Source organism: Arvicola amphibius, chromosome 18, assembly GCF_903992535.2.
Source record: "Arvicola amphibius chromosome 18, mArvAmp1.2, whole genome shotgun sequence".
NCBI lineage: Eukaryota > Metazoa > Chordata > Mammalia > Rodentia > Cricetidae > Arvicola > Arvicola amphibius.
In genome coordinates this window covers 5565485-5591685 of record NC_052064.1, presented here as the reverse complement: position 1 = coordinate 5591685, position 26201 = coordinate 5565485, and the positions used below count along the sequence as shown (strand labels likewise).

Sequence of the window (26201 nt, the reverse complement as noted above, 5' to 3'; positions counted from 1 at the left end):
TTATTAGCGTCAGCTGCAGCAGCTTCACTCGGGATGCAGTTTGTTGTCCCTTAGCAAGGGGAATACTGGAAGAGCAAGACGTGCTGGGGCAGGGTCGGATGAGTAGTGATGGCTCCCTTACGCTGGCATCTTCTCTTCCTGGCTGGCTTTTGGGGAGCTGGGGGCAGGGTTCTGACTTTGTGAGCAGAAGGATGATATGGAAAGCCTAGGCCACTCCTGCAGGCTTTGGTCCATATGGGAAGAGGTAAGGGCTGTGCTGGTAGAGGTGGATTTGGTGATAGATTTACTTGGTAAACGTTGCCCGCTTTTCTTGAAAGGATATAGGATTGAACCTCTTCTGTCATGCCAGGTGTGGTAGCGTACACATTTAATCCCAGTACTGAGGTGGCAGTGGCTACTGGATCTCTGTGAGTTCAAGGCCAACTTGACCTACATAGTGAGTCCTGAGACATCCGGGGCTACACAGTAAGACCCAGGCTCAAAAAAAGGGGTAGGGAAGAAACTTTTATCACTTTAAGGCTAGAAATATTCATAGTAATCTCTATATAGTATACCTATAATGTATATATATGCATTTATACACACATATATGCATATATTTGCTGTACTCAAGATTAAACCTAGAGCCCAATAAATTGTTTTGTTTTGCTTTTTGAGACAGGGTTTCCCAGTAGCTATGAAGCCAGTCCTAGAACTCATTTGGTAGACCAGGCTGGCTTTAAGCTCACAGAGATCCACCTGCCTCTGCCAAGTGCTGGGATTAAAGGATTAAAAGATTAAACCAGCCAGGCCAGTGGTTTTTAAGGGAATAGCTGTCCCTTCTAAAATACTAGTAAAAGCTGTAGAGGAACACACACATGTAAATAAGCACCTTGTCGTTGGCTGTATCATCCTGGATCTTAGGGACCCAAGTCTGTCCTTTCACTCACTTATTAGCTTGTGTTTACTGAGCACATGCTATGTGCTGGACACACTCTATGATGTGCCAGAGGATGAATAAACAAAGTCAATAGTCACTCGTGTGGCTTGTTAAACTGTAGGTGTGCTGGTTGGTGAAGGTGGAGTGCTCCATTAATCCCATCTCTCCTCTCTCTAGAGGTAGAGGCAGGTGGGTCTCTGTGAGTTCAAGGTCAGCCTGGTCTAAACAGTGAGTTCCAGGACAGCCAGGGCTACACAGAGAAACCCTGTCTTGAGAAAGACAAACCAAAACCAACCAACCAACCAATCAGACAGAAATCAAAACGTAAGTGCACCAGTGAGCAGGGCAGGGAAGTGAGGGTGGTAGAGGTGTGGCTGCATTCTTCAGTGGAGCTTTTCTTTCTAAAAGCAGGCAATTGGAAAGATATCAAAGCGGACTCTGATGTGGGATTTCCCTCTGTATGCTGTGATTACCATTGAAAAACAAAGGAACTGCTTTGGGCCTATAGCAGAGCTATAGGGGAACAGAGCCAGGCAGGGAAAACTAAGCTGAATGCTGGGAGAGAGAAGGCAGAGTCAGAGAGAAGCCATGTAGCCCCTTCAGAGACAGATGCCAGAACTTTAGCCAGTAAGCCACAGCCACATGACAATGCACAGATTAATAGAAATGGGTTAAATTAATAGGTAAGAGTTAGCCAATAAAAAGCTAGAGCTAATGGGCCAAGCAGTGATTTAATTAATACAGTTTCTGTGTAATTATTTCAGGGCTAAGCGGGCAGGAACCAACAAGTGGCCTTCCTCCTACAGGATTCTTATTGTTGAATATGCCAGTAAAAATAAATTCAGTATATTATGAAAGAAAGACACTTTTGCACTTCTTTCCTTCCTTCCTTCCTTCCTTCCTTCCTTCCTTCCTTCCTTCCTTCCTTCCTTCCTTTCTTTCTTTTTTCGAGATATGGTTTCTCTGTGTAGCTCCGGCTGTCCTGGAACTCGCTCTGTAGACCACACTGGCCTCCAAATCACAGAGATCCACCTGCCTCTGCCTTTCAAGTGCACCCCGGCCCTCCCCCCTTATGACGTCTGCCCTGCTGTTTTTCCTCCTTTTCTTTGGTGAAAGACTGAATTTAGATCAGATCCATGCTGGTTTCTCTTATTTCAGGGTTACATGTTTAAACAGTGGTGAAAGGTTGAGCTTACCCCAGAGTGGCGGGGTTACAGTTCCCCAGATCCTGAAACAAAACCCAGACTGGAGGTCAATTCAAACTTAGGAAGATTTCTGGGAATTGTTTTGTTAAATACTGGGAGTCCAGTGTTTAATGAGAAGATCACAGCCTTAAGTCATTACTTTGAAAAAAAATTTACATAGACTAATTATACACTATGCTATTTATATCATTATAGTATACTGTATTTGTTTACCTATATAAATGAAAGTGCTGTAGCAGAAACATATGGTTAATGTATACATTAATTAGTAGGTCTAAGTGAAATGGGTCATAAGCAGGAAGCGCAGTTTAGTTGCCTGGTGAGAAAGTTTCCTTCCTAGACCATTCCTGGTATCTGTCTTTTCTGGCAGTGTGTCGGCTCACAGGCCACACACACATGGTTTAGAGGCTGCTGTTGCTTTACACCGTTGTTGCCTCCATGACTTTGTCTGATTGTTATTGTGTTACAGCCGCCAACGGAAGGGAGAAAGATAATTCACAGCATTTTAAGGAAGAAGGGAGACAGTCGCTTCTTGAGTTTCATTAGATGGGGGAGGCTATCAAATTGGAGTAGAGGCTGCCACAGCATGGCTGGGTTAAAAAACAAGGGAGTCCAGGAGTTTAGGAAGCTGTTGTATGAGCCGCAAGTTTAGTGACCCCTCTCTGCTTTGATCTGTTTACCGCTAAGATGACAAAAATTCCTGTCACAGTATTCAATCGCATAGTGTATGTGCTGGTTTGAATGAGAACGGCTCCCTTAGGCTCATATATTCGATTGCCTGGTCCCCAGTTAGTGTTTGGGGAAGATTAGGAGGTATGGCCTTTTTCAGGAAGGTGTGTCACTGTGGGAGCCCCGCAATTTCCAGTTATTTCTCCAACTCTCTCTGTCTTGTTCTTGCTGATACGGATGTGAACTCTCAGCTACTGCTGCAGTGTCAAGGTCACCCCTGCCTATCTGCTGCCACGCTCCAGCATGATGGCCGTGGACTTACCCGCTGGACCCCGTGAGCCCAATCAGCTCTTTCTTCTAAAGTTGTCTTGGTCGTAGTGGTTTGTCACAGCAGTAAGAAAGGCAGTGCGCTTTGACCTGGGATTTTCCCCTTTTCTTAAGAAAAGCAATCCAGGTGGTAGCGGCATGCTCCTTTAATCCCAGCACCTGGGAGGCAGAGACAGGAAGGTCTTTGTGAATTCGAGGCCAGCCTGGTCTGTGAGTTCCAGAACAGGCTCCAAAGCTACCAAGAAACCCTGTCTTGAAAAAAAAAAAAAGCAAAACATTAACTAAAGTGCTTTTTAATTACGGGCCTTATGAATTTCCCTTTTGCAGTTTCCATGAAGGAAAATTAGCCAAGACAATCTTGATCTGGCAAAACAAGCAAACAAACCTTACTTTCTTCAAGAAATGAAGAATCCCTTCCTTCTTCTTCTGCATGCGTTTTCAGACTCTGGTGATTGGGATAGAAAGTTTGTAAATCACTCATTCCTTTTCTGGTGTGTGTTATGTGGCCGTGTCCCCGCCTGTCTGCATATATGCATGTGTGGAGGCCAGAAGTCATTATTGGCTATCGACCTTCGTCCCTCTCCCCTTAGTTTTTACCTGTCCTTGAGCATGATTTGGGTAGGCTGAGTGGGCAGCGAGCTTCAGGAATCCTCGTTTCTCCCATACAGTGCTGGGTATAGACGTGCTGTGCCCAACTTTCGCATGGATGGTGAAATCTGATCTTAGGTTCTCATGCTAATGTAGCAGGCATTCACCAATGCAGTCATCTCCCCAAACCCTTTCGTTTGTTCTTTCTTTCTTTCTTTCTTTCTTTCTTTCTTTCTTTCTTTCTTTCTTTCTTTCTCTCTCTCTCTCCCTCTCTCTCTCTCTCCCTCCCTCCCTCCCTCCCTCCCTCCCTCCCTCCCTTCCTTTCTTTCTTTCTTTTTTTGTTTCAAGACAGGGTTTTGTTGGCTGAGACTGCTCATTTGTTTCCTAGCCACCCACACCTGAAATAATCACTCAGAAACATATTAATTACAACACTTCTCGGCCTATTATCTTATGCATATTTCTAGCTAGCTCTTACATCTCAAATCAACCCATTTCTATTAATCTGTGTATCACCTTGAGGTCATGGCCTACTGGCAAGGTTCCAGTTTCTGTCTCCCTGACTCTGCCTACTCTCTCTCTCTATATCTCTTCCAGCCTGACTATATTCTGCCCTGCTATAGGCTGAAGCAGTTTCTTTTATTAACCAATAGAAGTAAAACTTATAGAAGGGAATCCCATGTTACCTCCCCTTTTCTGTCTGAATAAAAAGGAAGATTTTAACTTTAACATAGCAAGATTATACAACAAAACAGTTATCAAGCAAGAATTATAGTTATAATATTTATATCTATTTTATCTTTTATCATAACTAAGGAAAACTATAACTATCTATTCTTTAACTCCTTGAAAGACCCCCAGAAGGATATAATATTATCTCAATTAATAGGAAATACAGTATAAGCAACTTCTAAAACTCTAGAATTGACAGAGACATTTTTCTGCCTAGATAGTCACAGAAAGTTCTTCTGTACCATTGGGGCATCCATCTTCAGCCTACAGGCCCATAGATTCTGGCAGACTTTTCCATAAAGCAGGAAATTTTAAAGACAGTTCCACCTATATTGGCAGTTTGTCAGTCACTTTCTTCTGTGTCCTGAAGAATGTCTTGCAGACTCTTTTATGAAGCCGGAACCCCGAAGGATCGTCTCACCTTTAGGCAAGTTCAGCAGTTATTTCTCTGTCCTGCATATCCAGTTAAGCAATCCGGGCAAGAGCAGTTTCTTGCCCAAATGGCTAGCAAACTCCATAAGGAGCCTCTTCAATGCCCATCTTCCTCTTGAAGTAATTGGTGCTGCCAGGAGCAGATGTGTTTCATATCATGAAAAGTCTTAAGTTCTTAAAACATTTTAAATGCCATATTTTGTTAGTCTTTGAAAGGTTTGAAGAATACCTATCTAACTGAAATATATCTCTGTATATCTAGAAAACCTAAATGACTACAAGCTTGGCTATTATAGATGATTATCTACTAACCTATATTTCTTAATAATACATTACATTTTTAAATGAGTTGCACAAACATAATATCTTAATCAAGAGCAGAAATATACATATAACAAAAATTGACCTTAAATTTATATCAATAAACCAAGATCCATACCAATGCAAAGTATTCTCTATAGCATATTCCTTCCCCTCCTTTTTCCAAGAGAGAGATTGTGACCATTTAACCACTTATAATCAACCCCCTTTTAATGGAAACAAACATTTATAAATAATCATTTTGGGAATTTGAGCATAATTTTCTCCAAACTGCTTCCTGATTTTTGTTGGGCAAAGTATTTTCTTTTGGGGAATTCATGGAGACTTTTCGGAGAGGGTGTCTTGTTCCATAAAACCACATTAGTCTGGAAGGAAACCACAGGTTCTCATCCTCTGTGGCAACAAAAGCAGAACCTGTTTTCCAAAGCAACATATCCTTTGACCTAAATTTTGAAGTCAAGATACCATATATATATGTTGGTTTAGCTTAGCAGCTTATACAAGGAAATGTCTGCCTGTACTTAGCTCATTCACAATCAAAAAATTCAAAGAAAACACAAATAGTATATATAATCCAGACTCTCTGTGTATATTTCATCTCAACATGGTTTATTTTTCTTTACTCCTTTAATCTATGACTGTCTGTTCTCTGTCTCTTTAAAGACTTTGTTTTATTTTTTTATTTATTCATTTAAAAGCCAATTATTTCTTTTTATAACTTACTTCTCTCTCTCATACATTTATCCAACACCATGACCCATTTAGAGGTCTTTTTCATCTGGCTTTGACTTTATTGCATGTGTATCTGTAATTATCTTTTGACCAGGAGCACTTTTTTTTTAAAAAAAAATGCTAAGTGGGCGTGGATAGAGCCAGCTTTCACAGCATTGCCTGTTGGCTCTGCCCAGTTCAACATGGCAGAGGTATGGTCACTGCCTCTGAGAGCCATGCATGCCACCCATCTCCAGGGTCGCAGCGGGTCTATGTCATCATTAAGTAACTAGTAACATGCTGCTCACAAACCCCATTTAGGTGTTCGGCCTCCTGAAAGAGCCAGAGCTGTTCCTGCAACTAGCACAAATCAGGAAGCCGCCGTTTCTTAAAGAAGCCAAGTGGTTTTGAGTTACCATGCTCCTGCTGACCACCAGCAAACAGAGCCCATCTGAAAAAAAAAATTGCCAGCTACCAAGAAGCCATGTTTTTATGTCTAGAATTTCTTTCCAAGCTTTCTCAGGTTTTACTTGGTGGATACAGTCATTCCCACGCTGGCACCAGATGAAGATGGAGGCTATAAAGTAATCCAGCACTAGTTCTGAATTGAGAGTAATAAAGGGTTATTTATTTAGGGGTAGACTCACAGATCAAAGTCCTCCTCACAAATGGGGAGCAGGAACCAAATCCAGCAGTCGGGAGAGAGAGCATGCACAAGCTTTACGGCTGCATTTATAGTATAAGAGACCACACCCAAGTGGGCTGGTATCTTAAAAGCTATTGGCTTGAAGGGGTTCCCACAGCACCTCCCCCTTTTGTCTAAATAAGAGAGTTCTAAGCTTAATACAAAAGTATATACAATAAGAACAAATATCAGGTATAAAAATTAGAATTACAACCAGCATAAACAGTATCAAGCATGAAACATGATAAATGTTTCAATAATTATCTTATTCTGAGGAATCTAAGTCTTGTATTAGAAATGGCTTGGCCAAGTCATGAGAGGAAAATAACTACAACTATCTATGACTGACTATGATGATAGTTCCCATCAAAGACCTGAGAAGAGAAATATTATTACTTGAGTAAACAGGAAGTGCAATCAAGCAGCTTCCAAAATATGCACTAAATGACAGAAACAACTAGCTACCTGGGCAATCACCCAAAGTCACATTTGCAATGTTGGAGCAACCAACTTTGGCTAAGGCCTAGAGTAACTGACAGACCATTTTCAGAGAAAGGAAAAATTTCAGAACCATCTTACTTTCTCTTGGTAAGGTTTGACAGCCTTTTTTTCTTGTATCCTGCTTGTCCTGTCTGGATACTGTGTATTTTTGTCATTGGTCAAGGCATGGGTAGTTCTTTGCCCAAAGGCCAGTTTTGCCAAGAAGAAAACAAGCTTCAAGTGGGGTGTCTTCAGTGCTCAATTGATTGAGGAATAGATTGGTATTGCCACGTCTGGCACCATTCTATTGGCTGAGGCTGCATGTTTGTTTCTGGGCTGCCCAGACCTGAGATTAAAAACTCAGAAACTGTACTAATTACAATACTGCTTGGCCAATAGCTTATGCACATTTCTAGCTAGCTCTTATATCTTAAATCAACCTACATCTATTAATCTGTGCATCACCTCGAGGTTGTGTACTGCTGGCAAGGTTCTGGTTTCTGTCTCCTTGACTCTGTCTACTCTCTCTATATATCTCTTTTAACCTGGCTATATTCTGCCCTGCTATAGGTTGAAGCAGATTTTATTAACCAATCATAGTAAAACATATTCACAGCATATAGAGTGGAATCCCCCATCAGGGTTTCTCTGTGTAGCCCTAGCTGTCCTAGAACTCACTCTGTAGACTAGGCTGGCATCGTACCCATAGAAATCCACCTGCCTCTTCCTCCTGAGCAGAGGGATTAAAAGTGTGTGCCACCACTGCCTGGCTTGATTTTTTCTTTTTGGTTGTTAAGTGATAGGTTATTTTTGAGTTCCCCAGGAAGCTGCCAGGGAGTAAATTTGTGACGATAAGCTGTCACTTTGTAGTGAGAAGCAGAGCGGTGCAGCAGGGTGCACAGTGTGTCCAGTACTGTTCTGATGCTGTGATACAACACCAGGACCAAAGCAATTTATAGAAAGATGGGTTCATTTGGGCCTTTGGTTCCTGCGGTTCCATTATAGTGGAGAGGTAAGGCTCCAGTCAGGCATGGCCACAGGAACCCCTGAGAGCCCACATCCTCAGCTGCAGGCAGGAAACAGAGAGAGAGAGAACTGGGAAGGATGCCTGGCTTTGGAACCTCAAAGCGTACCCACAGTGGCACACTTCCTCCAGCCAGGCTACATCTCCTGAACCTACCTAAATAGAGCTACCAGCTGGGAACCAAGTACTCAGACACCTGAGCCGATGGGGGCAATCACTCAAGCCACCACAACGGAGAAGCGTGTTCAGATCTCAAGTCACTATCTTCTGTCTGTCTGTTTTGTTTTTGAGACAGCTTCCCTGTGTAGCCCTGGCTCTCCTGGACTTAATTTGCAGACCCTGCTGGCTTCGAACTCACAGAGATCCACCTGCCTCTGCCTCCTAAGTGCTAGGATTAAAGGTGTGCGCCACCCCAACAGCCTTACTGGTAATACTTTGCATACTATACAACTGACCCATTAAACATACAGCTTAGTGATTTTTAGCATATTCACAGACATTATCAACGACATATAATTGTTCCTGTTATTTCTAAATGTAATACCCATGTCCTTCAGTCATCACCTTCCAACCCCGACTCTTTTGTCCTCCTCTGTTCCCTGGAAACAATCGATCTACATTGTTGTCTTCATAACCTTGGCGAGTAAATTGAGGCTGTTAACCATGCTCACTTGTGTGCTTGATCCCCCAATAGCCATTCAGAAATGCTAAATGCCAAACTTCAGGTGACCTCCAAACTTAGAGCAAAACCAAAGTGCATTCGTTTTCAGTAGTTACGATTTTCCAGGTATTTCAACACCCTAACCAATGTGGTTCTCTTTGTAAACATTTCAAAACAGCTTGGTTAACGTAATAGAGGTGCCACATATTGAAAGTGTATGGTTTGATTAGCTTTATTTAAACATTGACACATGCAGAGTGGGTCGCCTCTATAAAGATAATGAACATAACTACCATCCCTGATGTTTTTGTGTTTTTGTGATTTACACCCCCTTTTCTTCGCACTTCTTCCCCAAGTTCTTACTTTACATGGGTAAGTGTGGACTGGGTGTGTAGCTGAGAGGTTGGTCGTATGCTTGGCTTGCACGAGCCCTGAGTTCCATCCTCAGCACCACACACACTGAGGTAACTGTGCATGCGTGTGCTGGTTGGAGAGGTAGGCATGAAGGCATGGAGACCAGCTAGCCCACCTGTGTAAGGGTAACTCTGTGTAACTCTTTGCTTTTCATCTGTAAGATGGAAGGAGTTTTTACCTCTGATGTTTTTATCTGTACTAAATCTAAATGTTTTTGTGAATTAGTACAGTGTCTAAACAGTAAAATGTGTTATTTTATGATGTATTTTAGTAAAGCACTTGATACGATATTTTGTCATGTTGTGTGATTGGTAGTATCATGCCTAACACATAATTATGTTATGTCCAATTTACATTCATTTCTTTCCTTTCTTAAAAAAGAATTGTGTGTGCAATGTGGCTGTTTGTGCCTGAGTCTGCAGACCCTATGCTTGCAAGTGCCTGAGGGGCTAGAAGGGGTATGGATTCCCTTGGTGTTGTGTGTGGCTGTGAGCAACCTCATGTGGGTATTGGAAACAGAACTCAGGTCCTCTGAGAGACCAGCAGGTGCCCTTAGCTGCTGAGCCAAGCAGCACCTACTTCTCTTCTTCTCTTAGCTCCATTTTATCTTTTTAATTTTCTTCCTTTGTATTTCTAGGTAAATATACATTTTTTTCTAACCCTAATTATAAAATTTGAGAATTTATTGAAAAAATTATAACATTCATTTGTTCATTAATTTATCCAAAATTTTTTTATTGATCATGCTCTCTGTTGTACTCACTGTACCAGGCACTTGGGATGACCCCAAGCTATAAAAGACAAGAGATTGAGTCTGCATTCAGATGAGAAGGCCTACAGGACGCTTGCATTCATAGACACATGCACGTCCACGGGTTGCACAGGGTAATGGTGCGGGTTCCCCGTGCAGAGAGAATCAGGGATGCCCCCTTGGAGGATGCACAATTTAACTACAGTGTCAAAGGACTGAGAAATGGATCAGAATCATGCAGAGCTCAGAAGCTCAGTCCAGGAATGGGAAGTATTTCCCTGAGTATGGGATAGACACTTTGTGGGAGTAAATAGCATGAAGCCTGGCTGGGAGGACTGGGCATGCCTTGGGCAGCTTACTGTTGGGCAAGGGGATGAGATGGGGCTTGTCAGGGAGTCAAGAGCAGTGAAGACTTTCCAGCAGGGAAGGAGTTAAATCTTACCCACAGGTACACTGATTTTGTTGGATTATTTATAGACAGGTCTTACTATATTAGCCCAGGCTAGCTTTGAACTCTTGGTCTTTCCTCCTTGGCTTTCCAAGTGCTGGGATTATAAATGCCACCTACCATGTCCGTCTTGGTACACTGTTGAGGACTGTTATGTCTCTCGTGTGTGGAAGGAGCGGGCACAGAGACAGCTGAGCAGTCATGAGTACTCTGATGTGTCTAGTGGCTACTTAGGATCTTAAGTCAGGTTACTGGCTGTGCAGAAATACAAGAGATGAACAAACCTGGTGTATGCTTGGTCACTGGGGTTGGGACACGCTGTCTTCTTTAGGAATACACATAGAGTTTGTACTGCGAGCCAGCTGTGTTGATGCAGTACCGTTATACCCATCTTTCAGCCGGAGAACTTGAACTCGGAGGGCTTAAGAGACATGGCTGCCATCTCTGCCTTTCCTCCCGTGGTCATGCCTTCTCTTTCCGACTCTCTCAGGGGCTGCTTAGTTTTCTTTCACCATGGTCTCCTGCCTCAGCTCTCTGTGTCAGCCTTGTAAAGGTGAGGACCGAGGGGAAGCACTTAAGAATGTGACCCAGGAATCATCACAGAGTTTTGCTTTGCCTTTTATGTGCTCAGGAAGTAAGCTCTGTAAGATCCAAGGGTTGATGTCAGTTGCGGTCAGCTTCCGGTGTGAGTTCCCCAGGACTGGACTGCTTCTGAGGCTGTTTTCAGGCAGCAGATACATCACCGGCTCAGTGAGGTGACAGCCGCAGAATGATCGCATCTAGGCCATTCTGCTGCTGGTGCTTCCGAAGACAGCCTTCAAAATGCAAACTTAGCAGTTTCGAGGGTTGAAAATTGCATTTTCCTCTTGCTTCTTGCATCTGGGACTAAGCAGACTACTAAATGGTGATTCTTAGCTCACCTCTGGAAAGGAGCGAGTGCACATGTTGAGGAGCAGATGTTCTGGATGACGTCAGTTATCCCCAATAGTTCCTCGCTGAGATGTAGGTCACAGTGTTTTCTGGGATGATGTAGCACCCTTCCACCCCCTAACTGCCGCCTTTTCCTGTTTTATATATACAGGAACTTGACAAAGAGCTCCCAGTGCTTAAGCCGTATTTTATCAGTGACCCTGAAGAAGCCGGGGTGACCGAGGCTGGCTTACGAGTCACGTGGCTGGGCCACGCGACACTGATGGTGGAGATGGACGAGCTCATTTTCCTCACGGACCCCATGTTCAGCTCCCGTGCCTCTCCCTCGCAGTACATGGGCCCGAAGCGATTCCGCCGCCCCCCGTGTACCATAAGTGAGCTCCCCCCAATAGATGCCGTCCTTATCAGTCACAACCACTACGACCACCTGGACTACGGCTCTGTCCTGGCTCTGAATGAGCGGTTTGGAAGCGACCTGAGATGGTTTGTGCCTCTGGGTCTCCTCGACTGGATGCAGAAATGCGGCTGTGAGAACGTGATCGAGCTGGACTGGTGGGAGGAGAATTGCGTGCCCGGCCACGACAAGGTCACCTTTGTCTTCACGCCTTCCCAACACTGGTGTAAAAGGACCCTCCTGGATGACAACAGGGTCCTGTGGGGCAGCTGGTCTGTGCTGGGGCCTTGGAACCGGTTCTTCTTTGCTGGAGATACTGGCTACTGCCCTGCTTTCGAAGAGATAGGGAAGAGGTTTGGGCCCTTCGACCTTGCAGCTATTCCCATTGGAGCGTATGAGCCAAGGTTTGTAAACACGGATGTTACAGGCTATGATTCCTGATATTGTGGAATTTTTGATTTTAGTGGTGGGCTTGGTATACATCGATAGAAGTTGAAGTTAGATTCATATTCAGTTTTTTATTAAGGAATTTGGCAGGGCGATGGTGGTTCACATATTTTAATCTCTGGGGGATTGAAGCTAGCCTGGAGGAAAAAAAAAGAATTTCTACACCTTGCCGGAGCCCACACACCTTCTGGCTCACTAGTCAGTGCCTGGAGCTGACTCCTGTTCGTCTTCTTCACACTCGTGGATGACCGTCTTTTACCCTGTGACTGGGAATTCCAGTCCCTGTCCTGCAGGTCTTCTGTGTTTATCAGAGCGATGAAACATGTTGGCCCATAGCCCTTGTGATGCTTCCACTTTCAGTCAGCGCACAGAATCTGGTCCTGTCATGCCATCCCCCTCCCCCACCGTGTGCTCAGCACTGACTTTGAGAGCAGTGAGGGACCACACTGACACTACTGAAGACCCAGAGGACCCGACTACTGTCTTTTACTTAATACTGTCTCTTAGAAGAGGCACGATTTTAGTGATGTACATGTGAAGAAAACGGACTCTGATAACGTGGGCTGGGAAGTTGGCTTCCTGGGTAATAAAATGAGTGCTTATACAAGCAATTGGGGGGGTGCAGGTCTGGATCCTCAGAACCCATAGTAAAAAAAAACCCTGGCTGACAGCACATTCCTGGAATTCCAGAGCTGGGGAGGCAGGCAGGAGGATCCTGGGTGTTCACCGGCCAGACTGTGTAACCAGTCAGGGAGATCCAGGTTCAGTGAAAGAAGCCCGCTCTAAAACAAGGTGGGGGCCCTGCAAAATGGATTAGCAGCTGAAGGCACCAGCTACTCAGGGTAAAGACTGAAGACCCAAGTTTGGTCCCCAGGACCTGCAGTTTTGAAGGAGAGAATCCACCCCTGTAAGTTCTCTTCGCCCGCATGTGTGTGTCACATGCAAAGAATGAATAAATGTGATCATTTTTTCCCCTAAAAAGCCGGAGAGGGAAGTACCTGATGTTGACCTCTGGGCTGCACACGTCCTCATACACATGTGCACATACATGAACACACCACACATACCAGGTTTTGCTTTCCTTTCACAGCGTGGGTTATATGTGTGTCATTCAGGCTCCCCTGCAAGCACTGTATCGCTAACACAGATACATTGTATCGCTGATAGATACATTGTATCACTAATACAGAATCATTGTGTCCCTGATATAGACACATTATATCGCTAATATAGATACATTGTATCGCTAACACAGACAATGTGTCGCTGCCATGGATGTGGATGCGTTGTATCGCTAATACAAAGCCATTGTAACTAATACAGATACATTGTATCTCTAATGCGGGGTTGTTATGGCTCTAACACAGATACACTGTAGCTCTAACACAGATACATTGTGGCTCTAACACAGACACATTGTAGCTCTAACACAGATACATTGTGGCTCTAACACAGACACATTGTAGCTCTAATACAGATACATTGTTCTAACACAGGCTGTATATCTATAACTTCAGTGCTTGAGACTCACTTGGGTAAAAGTTTGTACACATGGTAAGGGATTGTGTAGTCTTTTGTTTTTACCTTATATCTATCATTTTATTTATTTGTTTTCTTGTAACTGGGGATTGAATCCAGGGCCTCAGGCATCACTGAGCTATATCTCGTCCCTGCAAATTCATTTGTTACTTGTTAAGATTACTAGACCTTATTAACATTATCTATCTATCTATCTATCTATCTATCTATCTATCTATCTATCTATCTATCTTTACTTATTTCCTTATTGTGGGTTTAGATACTTTATTTTTGATTTTTCGATACAGGGTTTCTCTGTAGCTTTGAAGCCTGTCCAGGAACTCCCTCTGTAGACCAGGCTGGCCTCAAATTCACAGAGATCCGCCTGCCTCTGCCTCTGCCTCCTGAGTGCTAGCATTAAAGGCATGTACCACCACTGCACGGCGGGTTTAGACACATCTTCTCTGGGTTCTTAGTCATTATTAAAACTATCATAACTTGGGGTGGGAAGATGGTTCCGCAGGGTAATGGTGCCTGCCAGCAAGCCTGATAACCTGAGTTCAAGACCCACAGGGTGGGTGAAAAAACTGATTACCACAAAATTACCCTCTGACCTCCATACATGCATATAGACAGTCACACAAAAAATGAATTAAAATGTAATAATCAAAAGAAAGGATGCTATGGTATTTGAAAGGTATTATATTGAAGGGATACTAAAGATTTTTTAAAAAAACTGAAAAACTATCATAACTTTCCAGATGAGGTGGCACATGCCTCTAATCCCAAAACTTCTGTTTCAAAAAAACCACCACCACTACAGACCACAACAAAAATTATAAGTCAGTGTTAGTATTTAAATTTTACTTTTTCCATTCGAATGATCTAGTTCTCATGAAACTTCTGAAAATATCAATCAACATGGCTTTAAAAAACTGTGGTGGCACATGCCTTTAATCTGAGCACTTGGAAGGCTAAGGCAGGCAGGTCTCTGTGAGTTTGAGGCCAGCCTAGTCTACAGAGTGAGTTCTAGGACAGTCAGGGATACACAGAGAAACCTTGTCTTGAAAAAACAAAACAAATAAAGAAACCTGTTACAAACCATTTTCAAACGGTGTTGCTTTTACTCACTATGTATTAGAGTATCTCTTATAGTTATGAATCCAAGCCCCCATGAGTGCCATCGTATGTGTTTGATGCGTGGGTCTGTGGTGAGGGCACAGACTGCATGCGCACAGCCTTGCCTTTCTCTGCAGTGCTGTGCTCCGTCTTCATTCTAGGCTGCAAGAGGCTGGGGCTTTAAGAGCATTAAGCATGGTAGTTCACATGTACCGTGGAGAGTCTGGCTTTGTCTTGTCAATCCTAGCTGTTTCAGTAATGAAATAAAACGTAGGAGCTCTGCACACACATAAGCCGATTATTACAGCAAGAAATGTCTTTCCGGGCTGGAGAGATGGCTCAGTGGTTAAGAGCACCGCCTGTTCTTCCAAAGGTCCTGAGTTCAATTCCCAGCAACCACATGGTGGCTCACAACCATCTGTAATGAGATCTGGTGCCCTCTTCTGGCCTGCAGGCAGAGCACTGAGAATACTGTATATATACTAAATAAATAAATCTTTAAAAAAAAAAAAAAGAAGAAGAAATGTCTTTCCGTTGTGCGCTGGAAGTATTTCCTCCCTCTGTCCAAGGTGTCTCATCCTCAGACACTGCAGCTGGAATTACTTTTCCCATGCGCAGTGCTGGAGACTGAAGCCGGAGCCCTGACCAAGCTAGGTCAAGCAGTCTGTTGGCTTTAGCACTAACGTTTTCATTTTAATGGCTAGAGTAAATAAATAAACAAATGAATAAGTTTCAGGTAAACGGAAGTTAGAAGAGAGATAGGATTGTTTCATAGGCAGACACACCAAGACTGTTTCTGTTCCGTCTTGACTCCTGAGTGTCAGGACCCAGGCAGAATGTGGCTTCTGTTGTCTGCTGAGTGGCTTTGTTTTGGGGTTTCCAGAGGACTCAGCAGCTGCTGACAGTAAAATCATCCTTGTGCTGTTGTAGGTGAATGGACTCTTGGGGGATGAGTTTGGGAGGGCCAGAGCACCTGTGCAGACCTCCCCTCAGGCTCTAGCACTGGTTGGTGGTGACAGACCAGGACGTAAAGAATACAAGGAAAATGTTTCTCCTCAGCTAAACAAACTAATGGCTTGGGAAGTAAAATGTGTGTCCTTTGTATGAAAAATAATTTTCTCTTTCCTTAAGATGACTTTTTGTTAATTATTTTTCTGGGAGGAGTCTGTGAATAGGTGCTGCATTTAATGTTTTCATAACTGTCTTGTTTAACCATCACAGTTCCATTATAAGGTGGATCAGAGTTTACACTTCACAGACACGGAAAGGGGATGCAGGGATTTGAGGGAACCTTCCAAAGGCACTGCAGCCACCGCACGAGTCTGGACTCGTCTCTGCATCTGGAACCTGGGCTGGCTCCATGGTGTCAGCCAGTCTTCTAGGACATGGTTATCTGTCCTCACTATGAGTCTTTTTGCCCAGCCAACACCTCAGTTCAGTTTTACGATGTTCTAAATAAAATATCTTGGCTGGTATCAGGCTTGCTGCCCCTTATCTTTAGGTTTGTACACTTTACTCCGTACACTATTGGTTTTTGAGACAACATCGTGATAATATAGTCCAGTCTTGATTTGGTGTCTTCACGCGGAATGGCAGGGTTAGAGATATACGCCACAGTACCCGGCCGCTTTTGTTTTGCTCGCTTGCGTTGGGTCACTCTGTCTGTGGGGGATCATTGTTCTATGGTAACTGGAGTTTGGGCTCCAATTCTTTGCCCATTATTTCATTTCTTTGATTCATTCCTAAAATTACAGAGTATCTGCTTTGTAAAGTGATAAGTCGTGTTTTAAAAATACAGCATCGGTCAAAATCAAACATGAAATAAAGCTTGAGACTCTCTTGTTTAGCCATTTATACACACAAGATTTTTGCTTTCTTTTTTGCCTCCGGAGAAAAGTGGACTGAAGGGAAATAATTTTACTGACTGTGGATAGGTTTTGCTTCTGTCTAGAATCTTGTTTATTTGCATATATATTTTAAGATTCATTTACTTTTTTTTTTTTTTTTTTTGAGGCAGCATTTCCCTAGCTGTCCTGGAACTCTCTTTATAGATCAGGCTGGCCTCCAACTCAAAGATCTGCCTACCTCTCCCTCCCAAGTGCCAGGATTAAAGGTGTGTACCACCATGCCCAGTATAAGATTTTACTTTTCATATTTATTGGTATTTGTGTGTCTGTGTGAGTGAATGCCATGTGTCTGGGTACCTACAGAGGTCAGAAGAGGGTGTTAGCTCCCTGAGAGCTGGAGTTATAAGCCATCTTGAGCCTCTGGATGATGGTGCTGGGAGCTGAACTCAGGTCTTCAGGAAGTGGGCAGAGCCATCTCTCCGGCCTTGCTTGTTTTCTCTCTTGGCCCGCCTCCAGACTGAGTGTCTGCTTCATTTATCACTGCTCGTGATCCTTCCCTGTGATTCTCAGTTCTGGCTGCCTAAGCCTAATTAATGCCCATGTCCCAACCAGAGTAGTTACATCAGGATAACGGAGTAACTTTTCATTGGTAAGTTTCCTGGATGAGCTCCGTTGACTTTGATGGCTGGAAAGTGGCTGAAAGCAACCCTGCTGTTTGTCGCTGCTTCTGCTGCTGACTCGGTGAGATTCCGAGGCATACTGACATCAAGTCAAGTGAAGGACTGGGGGAGAGGAGGGGAGGGCGTAAAAATTGGCACAGTGAGCTGCTGTTTTCAAATGTAGTCTTGTGAAGAGTCTTTGGCTTTAAGTTTTATTTTGAACTATGTATATATGTGTACCTCTATGTGTGTTTGTGTGTGTGAGTGTGAGTGTTCAGTGTCCAAGGAGGCCAGACGAAGACACTGGATCTCCTGGAGCTGGGGTTGCAGGCTGCCTGGTGTAGGCAATGGGCACTGGGAACTGAACTCAGGTTTTCTGCAGGGGTCGTGTGAGCTCTTAACTGCACAGTCGCCTCTCCCGATGTGCAGACGGTTGGAAGCTGATTAGATGAGACGGTCGTTCAACTCTAGGCTATTTTCAAAGCTGAATTAATGAATTGCTGTGTTTCATCAGGTGGTTTATGAAATACCAGCATGTCGACCCAGAAGACGCTGTAAGGATTCACATCGATATTCAGACGAAGAGATCGGTGGGAATTCACTGGGGAACTTTTGCCTTAGCTAATGAGGTAAGTGTGATTTTAAACAGACAACTCAGCCATGACTGCATGTTTGACTGTTGGTGGGATTTCAGAGACCACGCCGTGGACTCAAATTCCATACAGATACCACGACCACCACATAAGCTGGAAGGACAAAGCATACTTACTAGTAAAGTAACACTTGAGAGCAGTAGGAATAAAACCCATGGCGTGCTGCTTTGGGGGCTCATTTTCATAGTTAATGAAGCATGCACCTCCGAAATCTGTATGTGGTGTAGAGAATGAGCCATCATGCCCCCATGCTCCAGATGGCTTCTGTTCTACTAGGAGCTAGGAGACACGTACATTGTGTACTGGATGGTGGATGTGCTTTTATAATGTGGGGCAGATTATAAACTGGTCTCAAAACAGGGAGGGATCAGGAATCATTTCATGGAAGAAGGAATTGCTAACTTGGCCACAGGCAAGAAGAAAGGTATTTGTTTCCAGAGGAGGGAAGGGCAGAGCATAGTCTGGGGGCAGCAAACATGGGGAGAGGAGGTGTTTTGTTCAACAGGAGAGTGGGTGGCGTGGAGAGCTGTGGGAGAAGAGAGCCAGAATGTGGGGCTTTCTAGAAATATCTGACCTGTTCAATTCACTTCCCACCAGTGTTTGTTATCTCCACTGGAGTAAATGTGGCTTATTTAGACTATATAGGAAGAGCTCACTCTTCCTCGGGGAACTGATCCCCAGGCTCTGCTAGTATGGGTTCTAGAGTCAGGAAGTCTAGTGAAATTGTCTCTTCATTCCTGGGTTCAAGCCCAAGCAATGCCAAGAAAGGGTTTAGAAGTTAATTTCCCCTGTTTGGCTCTCGGTGACTACTTCTATCTCCCAGGGCATCTGTAGAGACCTGGTGTTTCCTTGCTGTTTTTTACCCTCTTATTCTGCTTTGTTTCTGGTATGGTCTCTTCTTAAGATACAGTTTGTTCCAAAATTGCCTAATACATGCAATGCTCATTTCCCTATCCCCTAATTAAAACATCTGTCTTATGATGCAATCACCCCGAGTAATGCAGCAGGTCTTTAGCCATGCTGCTGGAGGTGGAGTGGAGTCATGAATAAAAGCCTACAGAGCTAGGAGGTTTTCATGTACGTGTGAAGGGGCAAACCGCTGTTTGATGGCTCTTACCTGTTCGTGTGTGTGGATGTTCCACGTATGCCTTTTGTAGCGCTGAACTAGTAGTATGTTACTAAACCTTTGCAAGGGAGGGAATGATGGCTCAGCTTGAGCGAGTGGGCAGACAGTAGTGCTCTGTCCTGAGGTCATCTCCTAGCCAGGCAGTAGTGGTGCACACCTTTAATCCCAGCATTTGGGAGACAGAAGCAAGTGGATCTTTGTGAGTTCAAGGCCAGCCTGGTCTACAGAGTGATTTTCAGAACAGTTAAGCCTATAAAGAAAAGTGAATCGTTTTGCTTGCTTTAGTTAGGTTTTCTATTGCCATGAAGAGACACCATGGCCACAGGAAGTCTTATGAAGGAAAACCTTTAGTTGGCTCTGACTTAGTTTCAGAGGTGTAGTCCATTCTTGTCACGGCGGGAAACATGGTGCTGGAGAAGGAGCTGAGAGTCCTTTATCTTTTGATCCACAGGCAGCAAAAAGAGACTATGTGCCACACTGGGTGTAGCTTGAGCATATGAGACCCCAAAGCTCACCCCCACAATGACACACTTTCTCCAACAAAACCACACCTACTTCAACAGGCCACACCCCCTAGTAGGCCACATATTTAAGCACATATTTAAAAGTCTGTGGGGGCCGTTCCTGTTCAAACCACTGCATCACTAACCCCTCCCCTGAAAATTAAGCTCGCTTGCTCCAGAAGGTGGCAGCAGGAAGACCGCAGCATAAGTCCGAGTAAGTGGCCATTTTGAACATCTTAAACAAAATAAAACACCAAAGGGAGGTTTGTTTATGCTGTACCTCCATCTTTATTTCTTTCCGAGGCTCTCAATAAACTCCTCTTTCCTTTGACTGTTTTATAGTTACCAGTTTTCTCAACCGACACAAAAGCATGGAAGTCAATGAGATTTTCAGATGTCCTTATCCCATAGTTTCTAAATATTTGGTATTTCATATAAGCACTGGAAATAGCTGCTCATTGTGATATAAGCAGTATACAGATATCTGTAACTTAACAGCACCCTAAAGTTCTGCATGTATGTGCTGGAGCCCACAGACTATACAGCAAAAGTACAGCTGATGACCAATAGACAGATCCACGGGAAGTGTATGTATGTGTGTGTGTGTGTGTGTATATATATATATATACACACTCCATATGGAGAACCTGATTGCAGAGCTTCTGGAACGCCTGTCTTTTGGATAGTCACTGTCAATTCTGTAGAACTCTCATAAAATCATGGCACTTCTCCCTTCCATAATATCCCAGTAGTGTATAAGTCATTTGTTGAAATAGCCTAACTTTTCCTGTACCAGCAACCCGGATAGCTTGTCCCACACCATGAAGCCCTGGTGTGAAAGCATTCACCCAGCCAAACCTTTGTTCTCATAGTCAGATCTACATAAAGCTTGTCTCCCACAATTATCTTTATTGGCAGGGTTCATTGACAAGAAAGGAGCCCTAGGCAGGAGGCACTGAGCAGAGAGTATGTCTGCTCTCACTGATAAACTGGTTTGGTGGCCCTGAATTCTCTAGCAGCAGACTCAGGAAGGTGTAATCTACTGGCCTTTGTTCTGCCCTAACAGGCTATTAATATTTTGTATTTACCCTTCACCTTGGTTTCAATTAACATAAGATCATAGCCCAGGAAATTAACTGTTTATACCTTTACCCCTAGAGATACAGGAAAGATTGAGTAGCTAAGCCAACTCAGAAAAAGAAATTCCTTCTCACCTGGGCGCTCGCTGGCAGGCACCCTGCTGGAGTTGGAAGCAAAGTCTCCAAGGAGATACCTTTCAATTCAGCCAACTAGACCTTAATGCAAATCAAATACTTTGCCTTCCTCCCAAGTTCTTAGGTTGCTATAGTTACCAAGGCTGTTCAGAAAGTGCAACAGCACTATTGTGTTTTCTACAATTATTAATCACAAACATCTGGCATAACTGTTACACTTATGAAATGTGGTCAATGAAAGAAAAAATTCTGAGAATTTTGTATTGATTCTTAATTAATCCTGTAGAGGGAAGTTTCTGTCCCCACCTGGTCCCACAGCTGTTTAGTCCCAAAAAAACCACACAGAGGCTTATATTATAAACTTATAAACTGTTTGGCCTATTAGCTCAGGCTTATTATTAACTAGCTCTTATGACTTAAACTAACCCATAATTCTTATCTACGTTTATCCATGTGGCTTGGTACCTTTTCTCAGTGCAGCATTTTCATCTTGCTTCCTCTGTATCTAGGTAGTGACTGCAGACTGAGCCTTTCCTCTTCCCAGAATTCTCCTAGTCTAGTTGTCCCACCTATACTTCCTGCCTGGCTACTGGCCAATCAGTGTTTTATTAAACAAATCCAAGTGACAGGTCTTTACAGTGTACAAGAGCCTTATCCCACAGCACATCCTCCCAGTATCTGCTGGGAGCTTCATAGCCACACCCCTGTGAGGTGCAAGGCACTTACTTCTTTTACTTGTTTCTGTGATTCCGTGAAATGCTTGGAATTGTTAAATGTCTGTGGGTACATAAACTGGAAACCGTGGGATGTGTAGAACAACAAGGAACATCAGAAGAGGAACAGCGCAGAACAGAGCGCATAGGTAGAATAAAGGGATGTGATATTAGACAAACAGTAGATTCTCTTATCTGCCACCCATTAATAAGTGGTTATCTCTGAGAATATAAATCTCTTGAGAGTATAAATAAGGCTTCGTTAAAACCGAAGTTATATAGCAGTCAGCTGAATACTGTCAGAGGCCCTCTGAATGTAGCCAGACTACATGGAGGAAAAGTCCCATGAGTACATTACAGCCCCAGGAAATGTTTCCTGGTGTTTATATCTCATGGGTCACCTGTTCTCATCTCTCTCCTCATCGGCACTGAGTGATGCAGGCAGCGGTCCTGCCTCGCGGTCCCTCAATAAGGAGATGCAGCCTAGCATCCGGCATGCAGTCTCGTGTCTTCTAGAGACCTCCACTCATGTGTAGCTGGGATCGTGCGCCACAGAAGAGAACTGTCAGGCTAAGTCAGAATTTCAGACAACTTCGTGACAGTAAACACCAAGTGCAGATTTCAAGTGTGGTCAAGGAAGACAGCTGTACAGACTGCTCGGTGATACTAGCAGGCTGTAAAGGTTTAAAGCTTGCTTTGTCTTTAACCTCAGCTGTTTTCTTCCGTCTGGGATGCTGCTGAGGAAAGAGGGTGTAATTGCTGAGCGGGCAGCCCTTACTGTGGAATTATTAGTTGTGTCTAGAGTTTCAACAAAGCCAGTGGGGAAACAAACAGGGTATTAGTGAAAGAGCCCTCCTCTTTCTCATGTCCCCTAGTTGACCTAGTTCATGTCCTGCCCCTTTCACTTCTGTAGCCAGAGTCCTGTCCTCCAGTCACATTTACAGCTGTCTCCTCCTCAAGCTAGAAGCTCCTCCCTCCCGCCCTCACAGGTAGCTCAGCCTTCACTGCTATACGTCCCTTACAGCCCTCAGCACTACGGAAGACCTTCTCAGTTCGAATAAAATCACCACACATCCCAAGTGGCCTGGGAGCCTCATGTTTGGGGTGAAAACATCACCTCTGATGTTCTCCTATAGCACCCCAAGTAAGCCAGCCCTTTGGGTGTGTGCTTAGAGGGCACTGTCTCGGAACGGCCTCTGAGATGATTGCATTTAAAGTAAACCTCATCCCCAGCACTCTTCTTCCCAGAACATAGTAACTCCTCAGAGACCGTATTCCTTTCTCTGTGTCTGCATTGGAAGGATAAAGACTGTTGTCTGCTAGCCTGCAGCATTCTGTGGATCCTGCAGAAGATAGTTCTCACAGAAGGGGAGAGACACACTCCCCAGGGACTATTAGTTCAGAAAACTTTTTTTTTTTCACTTCCAAATGTTACAGCCTTTCTAATTAGGTAAAAACAACAACAACAACAACAACAACAAAAAACCCCGAAAGACCTTTGAATGAATTTTTTAAAAAAGCTATTTTACAGCATAGAGATTTATATCAAAAGGGACATTTTAAAAAAAGATGGAAGTTGGAATGGGGCTGGAGAGGGGATGGGTCTGGGAGAAGGTTGGGGGGGAGTAGGGAGTGAATCTGTTAAATAAATTGTATACGTGTATGAAACTCTCCAGTAATTAATAGAAATATTGTTTATTTATTACTGTGCCTGTACCTCTGCTGCTGTACTTACACATCCATTCATTTGGTTGTTTCACCCACATCACACTGATTCTCTAGTTTTCTGTGTTTTTTTTTAATTTGTTTTCATGTGCATGAGTTTTCCTGCATGTATGTCTGTGCGCCACCACGTGTGTGCCTGGTGCCCAAGGAGCCAGAAGCGGGCATCTGGTTCACTGGGACTGGAGTTACAGACAGATGGGACCGGCCATGGGGTGCAAGGAGCCCAGAAGAGGGCATCTGATTGGGGGGACTGGAGTTACAGACAGATGGGAACGGCCATGGGGTGCAAGGGATTGAACTGGGACCTAAAGGAGCAGTCATGCTCTTAACTCCCACAGCCCTCCAGGTATTATACTTTAAAGGGGAAATAACCAATGAAATTGTTTACCTTCATGCTTTAATTACCTTATAAACCATTTTATTCTACACTTTGCACTTTTATAATTTACATTGTGTATGTGTATGGAGCATGGCACCATAGCAAGAATGTAGAGGTCAGAGGGGTCAGTTCTATCCTGTGTAAATAACCCGTGCAGGTCTAGGGATCCGACTCAGGACCTTACGTTTGGAGTCAAAGCATCTTTGCCCATGAAGCCATCTTGCCCATCCAGTTTGAATGTTTAAGAGCATATTCAAATGTGCAAAAACATTCTGGAGCGTGCTTTGTGCTGTTCTTATGGTGCTAAGGGAGCACTGAGGCTGTGCTGCTCTTACGGTGCTAAGGGAGCACTGAGGATGTTCTTACAGTGCTAAGGGAGCACTGAGGATGTTCTTTCAGTGCTAAGGGAGCACTGAGGCAATTGGGAGTTGGACTGCAGTGCATTTTCTGTTCTTGGGGCCCTCTCATCCTCGGGGTAACAGCCTTCAGCCATGCTTGTCCATACAAACACAGATAGAGTCCCACATGCTTACTACATGCACTGTCATACAGTCTTCTAGTATCATTTCTTGGTATTGACTCCAGCCAAACTGCAATTGTATTATGTAAGATCTGGATCGGATTTTGTGTGATGTAAGGAGACACCACAGTGCGTACACAGACATTTGGATGTATACAGACAATTATCTTTCTCATAGTAGACAGTGGCTTTGTAATTAGTGACTTACATTGTGGAAGAAGACATATTTGCTAATGGTTCATTTAAAGGAACCATGGAGGCAACTTCTGGTGTTTTAAATTCATTTGTCGTTTGAATGCTTGTCTGGAATAGCTCTCAAGGGTTTGTACTGTAAGTCTTCATTCTCCTCCCTGTCCCCCCAGCACTACTTAGAGCCACCAGCGAAACTGAAGGAAGCTCTGGAGAGATACGGACTTAAGAGTGAAGACTTCTTTGTCCTGAAGCACGGAGAGTCAAGATACTTGAATACGGATGAAAAAGCTTTCGAAGAGACATGAAATGGGACTTTCAGGAAAACAAATGAGAAGAGTAAGAACTCGCAAATATTACGCCATTTTTCACGTGGAAACAACTTGCGCAAGTGTGCGTTTTGTTTTGCATCCTAACCTGCCAACTGCCAAGACTCACAGAAACTGTGAGAGTCCAGGGAGGGTCATTCAAGGAACTGTCTGTTGTAGACTTAAAGAAATACCAATGATACAAACATTGCAATATATTACTTTTTAGCAAAACACTACATTTTAGTGGTAGTAGAATTTCTAAGGTTGTGAAAAATGACATTAAAGTTTCCTTTCTTTTTCTGTGATTCAGGGCTTTCTCAAGAAGAGTGGAGCTTGCCTTCCTACCTAGATTATTCAGCTACACACCCCTTTCTTATATTCATATGCGAAAATGATAAACGTGACTTCCACATGCTGAGTACGTGCTTCAGATTTCACCATCAGGATGAGCTTCTGGCCTTGGTGAGGCACATCTACAGTCCCAGCACTCCAGGGGGTGAGGCAGATCGGTCACAAGTTCAAGGCCAGCCAGAGCTACCAGGAAGACCCTGTCTCAGGAGGAAACTTTAGCTTCCGTGCCAAGTGTTAAGTGATTTATTTTGTTAAGCATAAGAATGCAGGTGTTTGGGCTAAATGATCATTTTACCTACAGTGGAAAGAAATGATCATTTTACCTACAGTGGAAAGAAGCTCCTTGCATCGGGTGCTCACCTTCTTGTGCATCCGTGAGCATTTTAAGGCAGCACCTACACAGCTGCACCCCAGGTCAAAGCCGATGGGCGAAGGGAACAGTGTAGGTCTGAGATGTGGGGGAGTTTAAATTTCAAAGTCAGACACTCTGCTAAGCACACTGGATCCACAGCGAAGTATTTCACACATCCTAAATGTGAATACATCATGCACTTGGAATTAAATTTTATTTTCTTCATTTCATACACACACACACACACACACACACACACACACACACACACTCACTCACTCACTCACACACACTTTTTTCCTATTCTCTGAGCTCTAACCCCAAATATAACAATAAGATTTATAAGTATGTTTTACATGACTTGGGCGTGTTATATATTTTTTTATTAAATGACCTATAAGCACAATTGTACCTTTTAGTAAGCGACTGTGAGATAACAGTACATTTTTAAGCTTCTGGGTGTCTGCTGACGGGAGTCTTTGGACGGTATGCCTCTGCATCCAGTGTGTTGTGAACAGTCAGGAAGCAGGCTGCTCACGTGTTAGTGAGGACGAGTTCTGCTTCTGACTCAGACCAGTGAAATCAACTTTCTTGGTACAAACACAGTAGGTTTCCTCTCTATATAAAATATTATATAGGGAGTACTCAATACTTATATGCATGCCACACCTTGGCCTCTCTCATCGGAATTTCATTACCCCGAAACAAGTGACTTGTATTCAAACCCGACCTCACCATGTAGGGCAAGAGGACAGACAATGTTAACCTACCTCCAGAGGGGAGAATAACAGACAGCATTTTTAGAAATCTAAGAAGAAAACTGTCTGATACAGACAGGCACAGTATAAAGAGCCATAGCAATGTTTTTGGTAATGCTTTCATCT

General features: G+C 43.7%; 1 protein-coding gene across 4 annotated transcripts in view; it reads left to right on the top strand.

Moving 5' to 3' along the window:
* Napepld (N-acyl phosphatidylethanolamine phospholipase D) overlaps positions 1-25735 on the top strand; it is a 43275-nt gene extending 17540 nt beyond the window's left edge. For 2 of the 4 annotated variants that reach the window (XM_038315223.1, XM_038315224.1), the window contains exons 3-5: positions 11449-12095; positions 17796-17910; positions 24477-25735. In XM_038315223.1, coding sequence (XP_038171151.1) covers positions 11449-12095; positions 17796-17910; positions 24477-24611 — 897 coding nt within the window. In that variant the 3' untranslated portion in view covers positions 24612-25735. The remainder of the gene's footprint in view (positions 1-11448; positions 12096-17795; positions 17911-24476) is intronic. The other 2 variants (XR_005283732.1, XM_038315221.1) reach the window with 2 other exon arrangements.
* Positions 25736-26201: the final 466 nt, after the last annotated feature.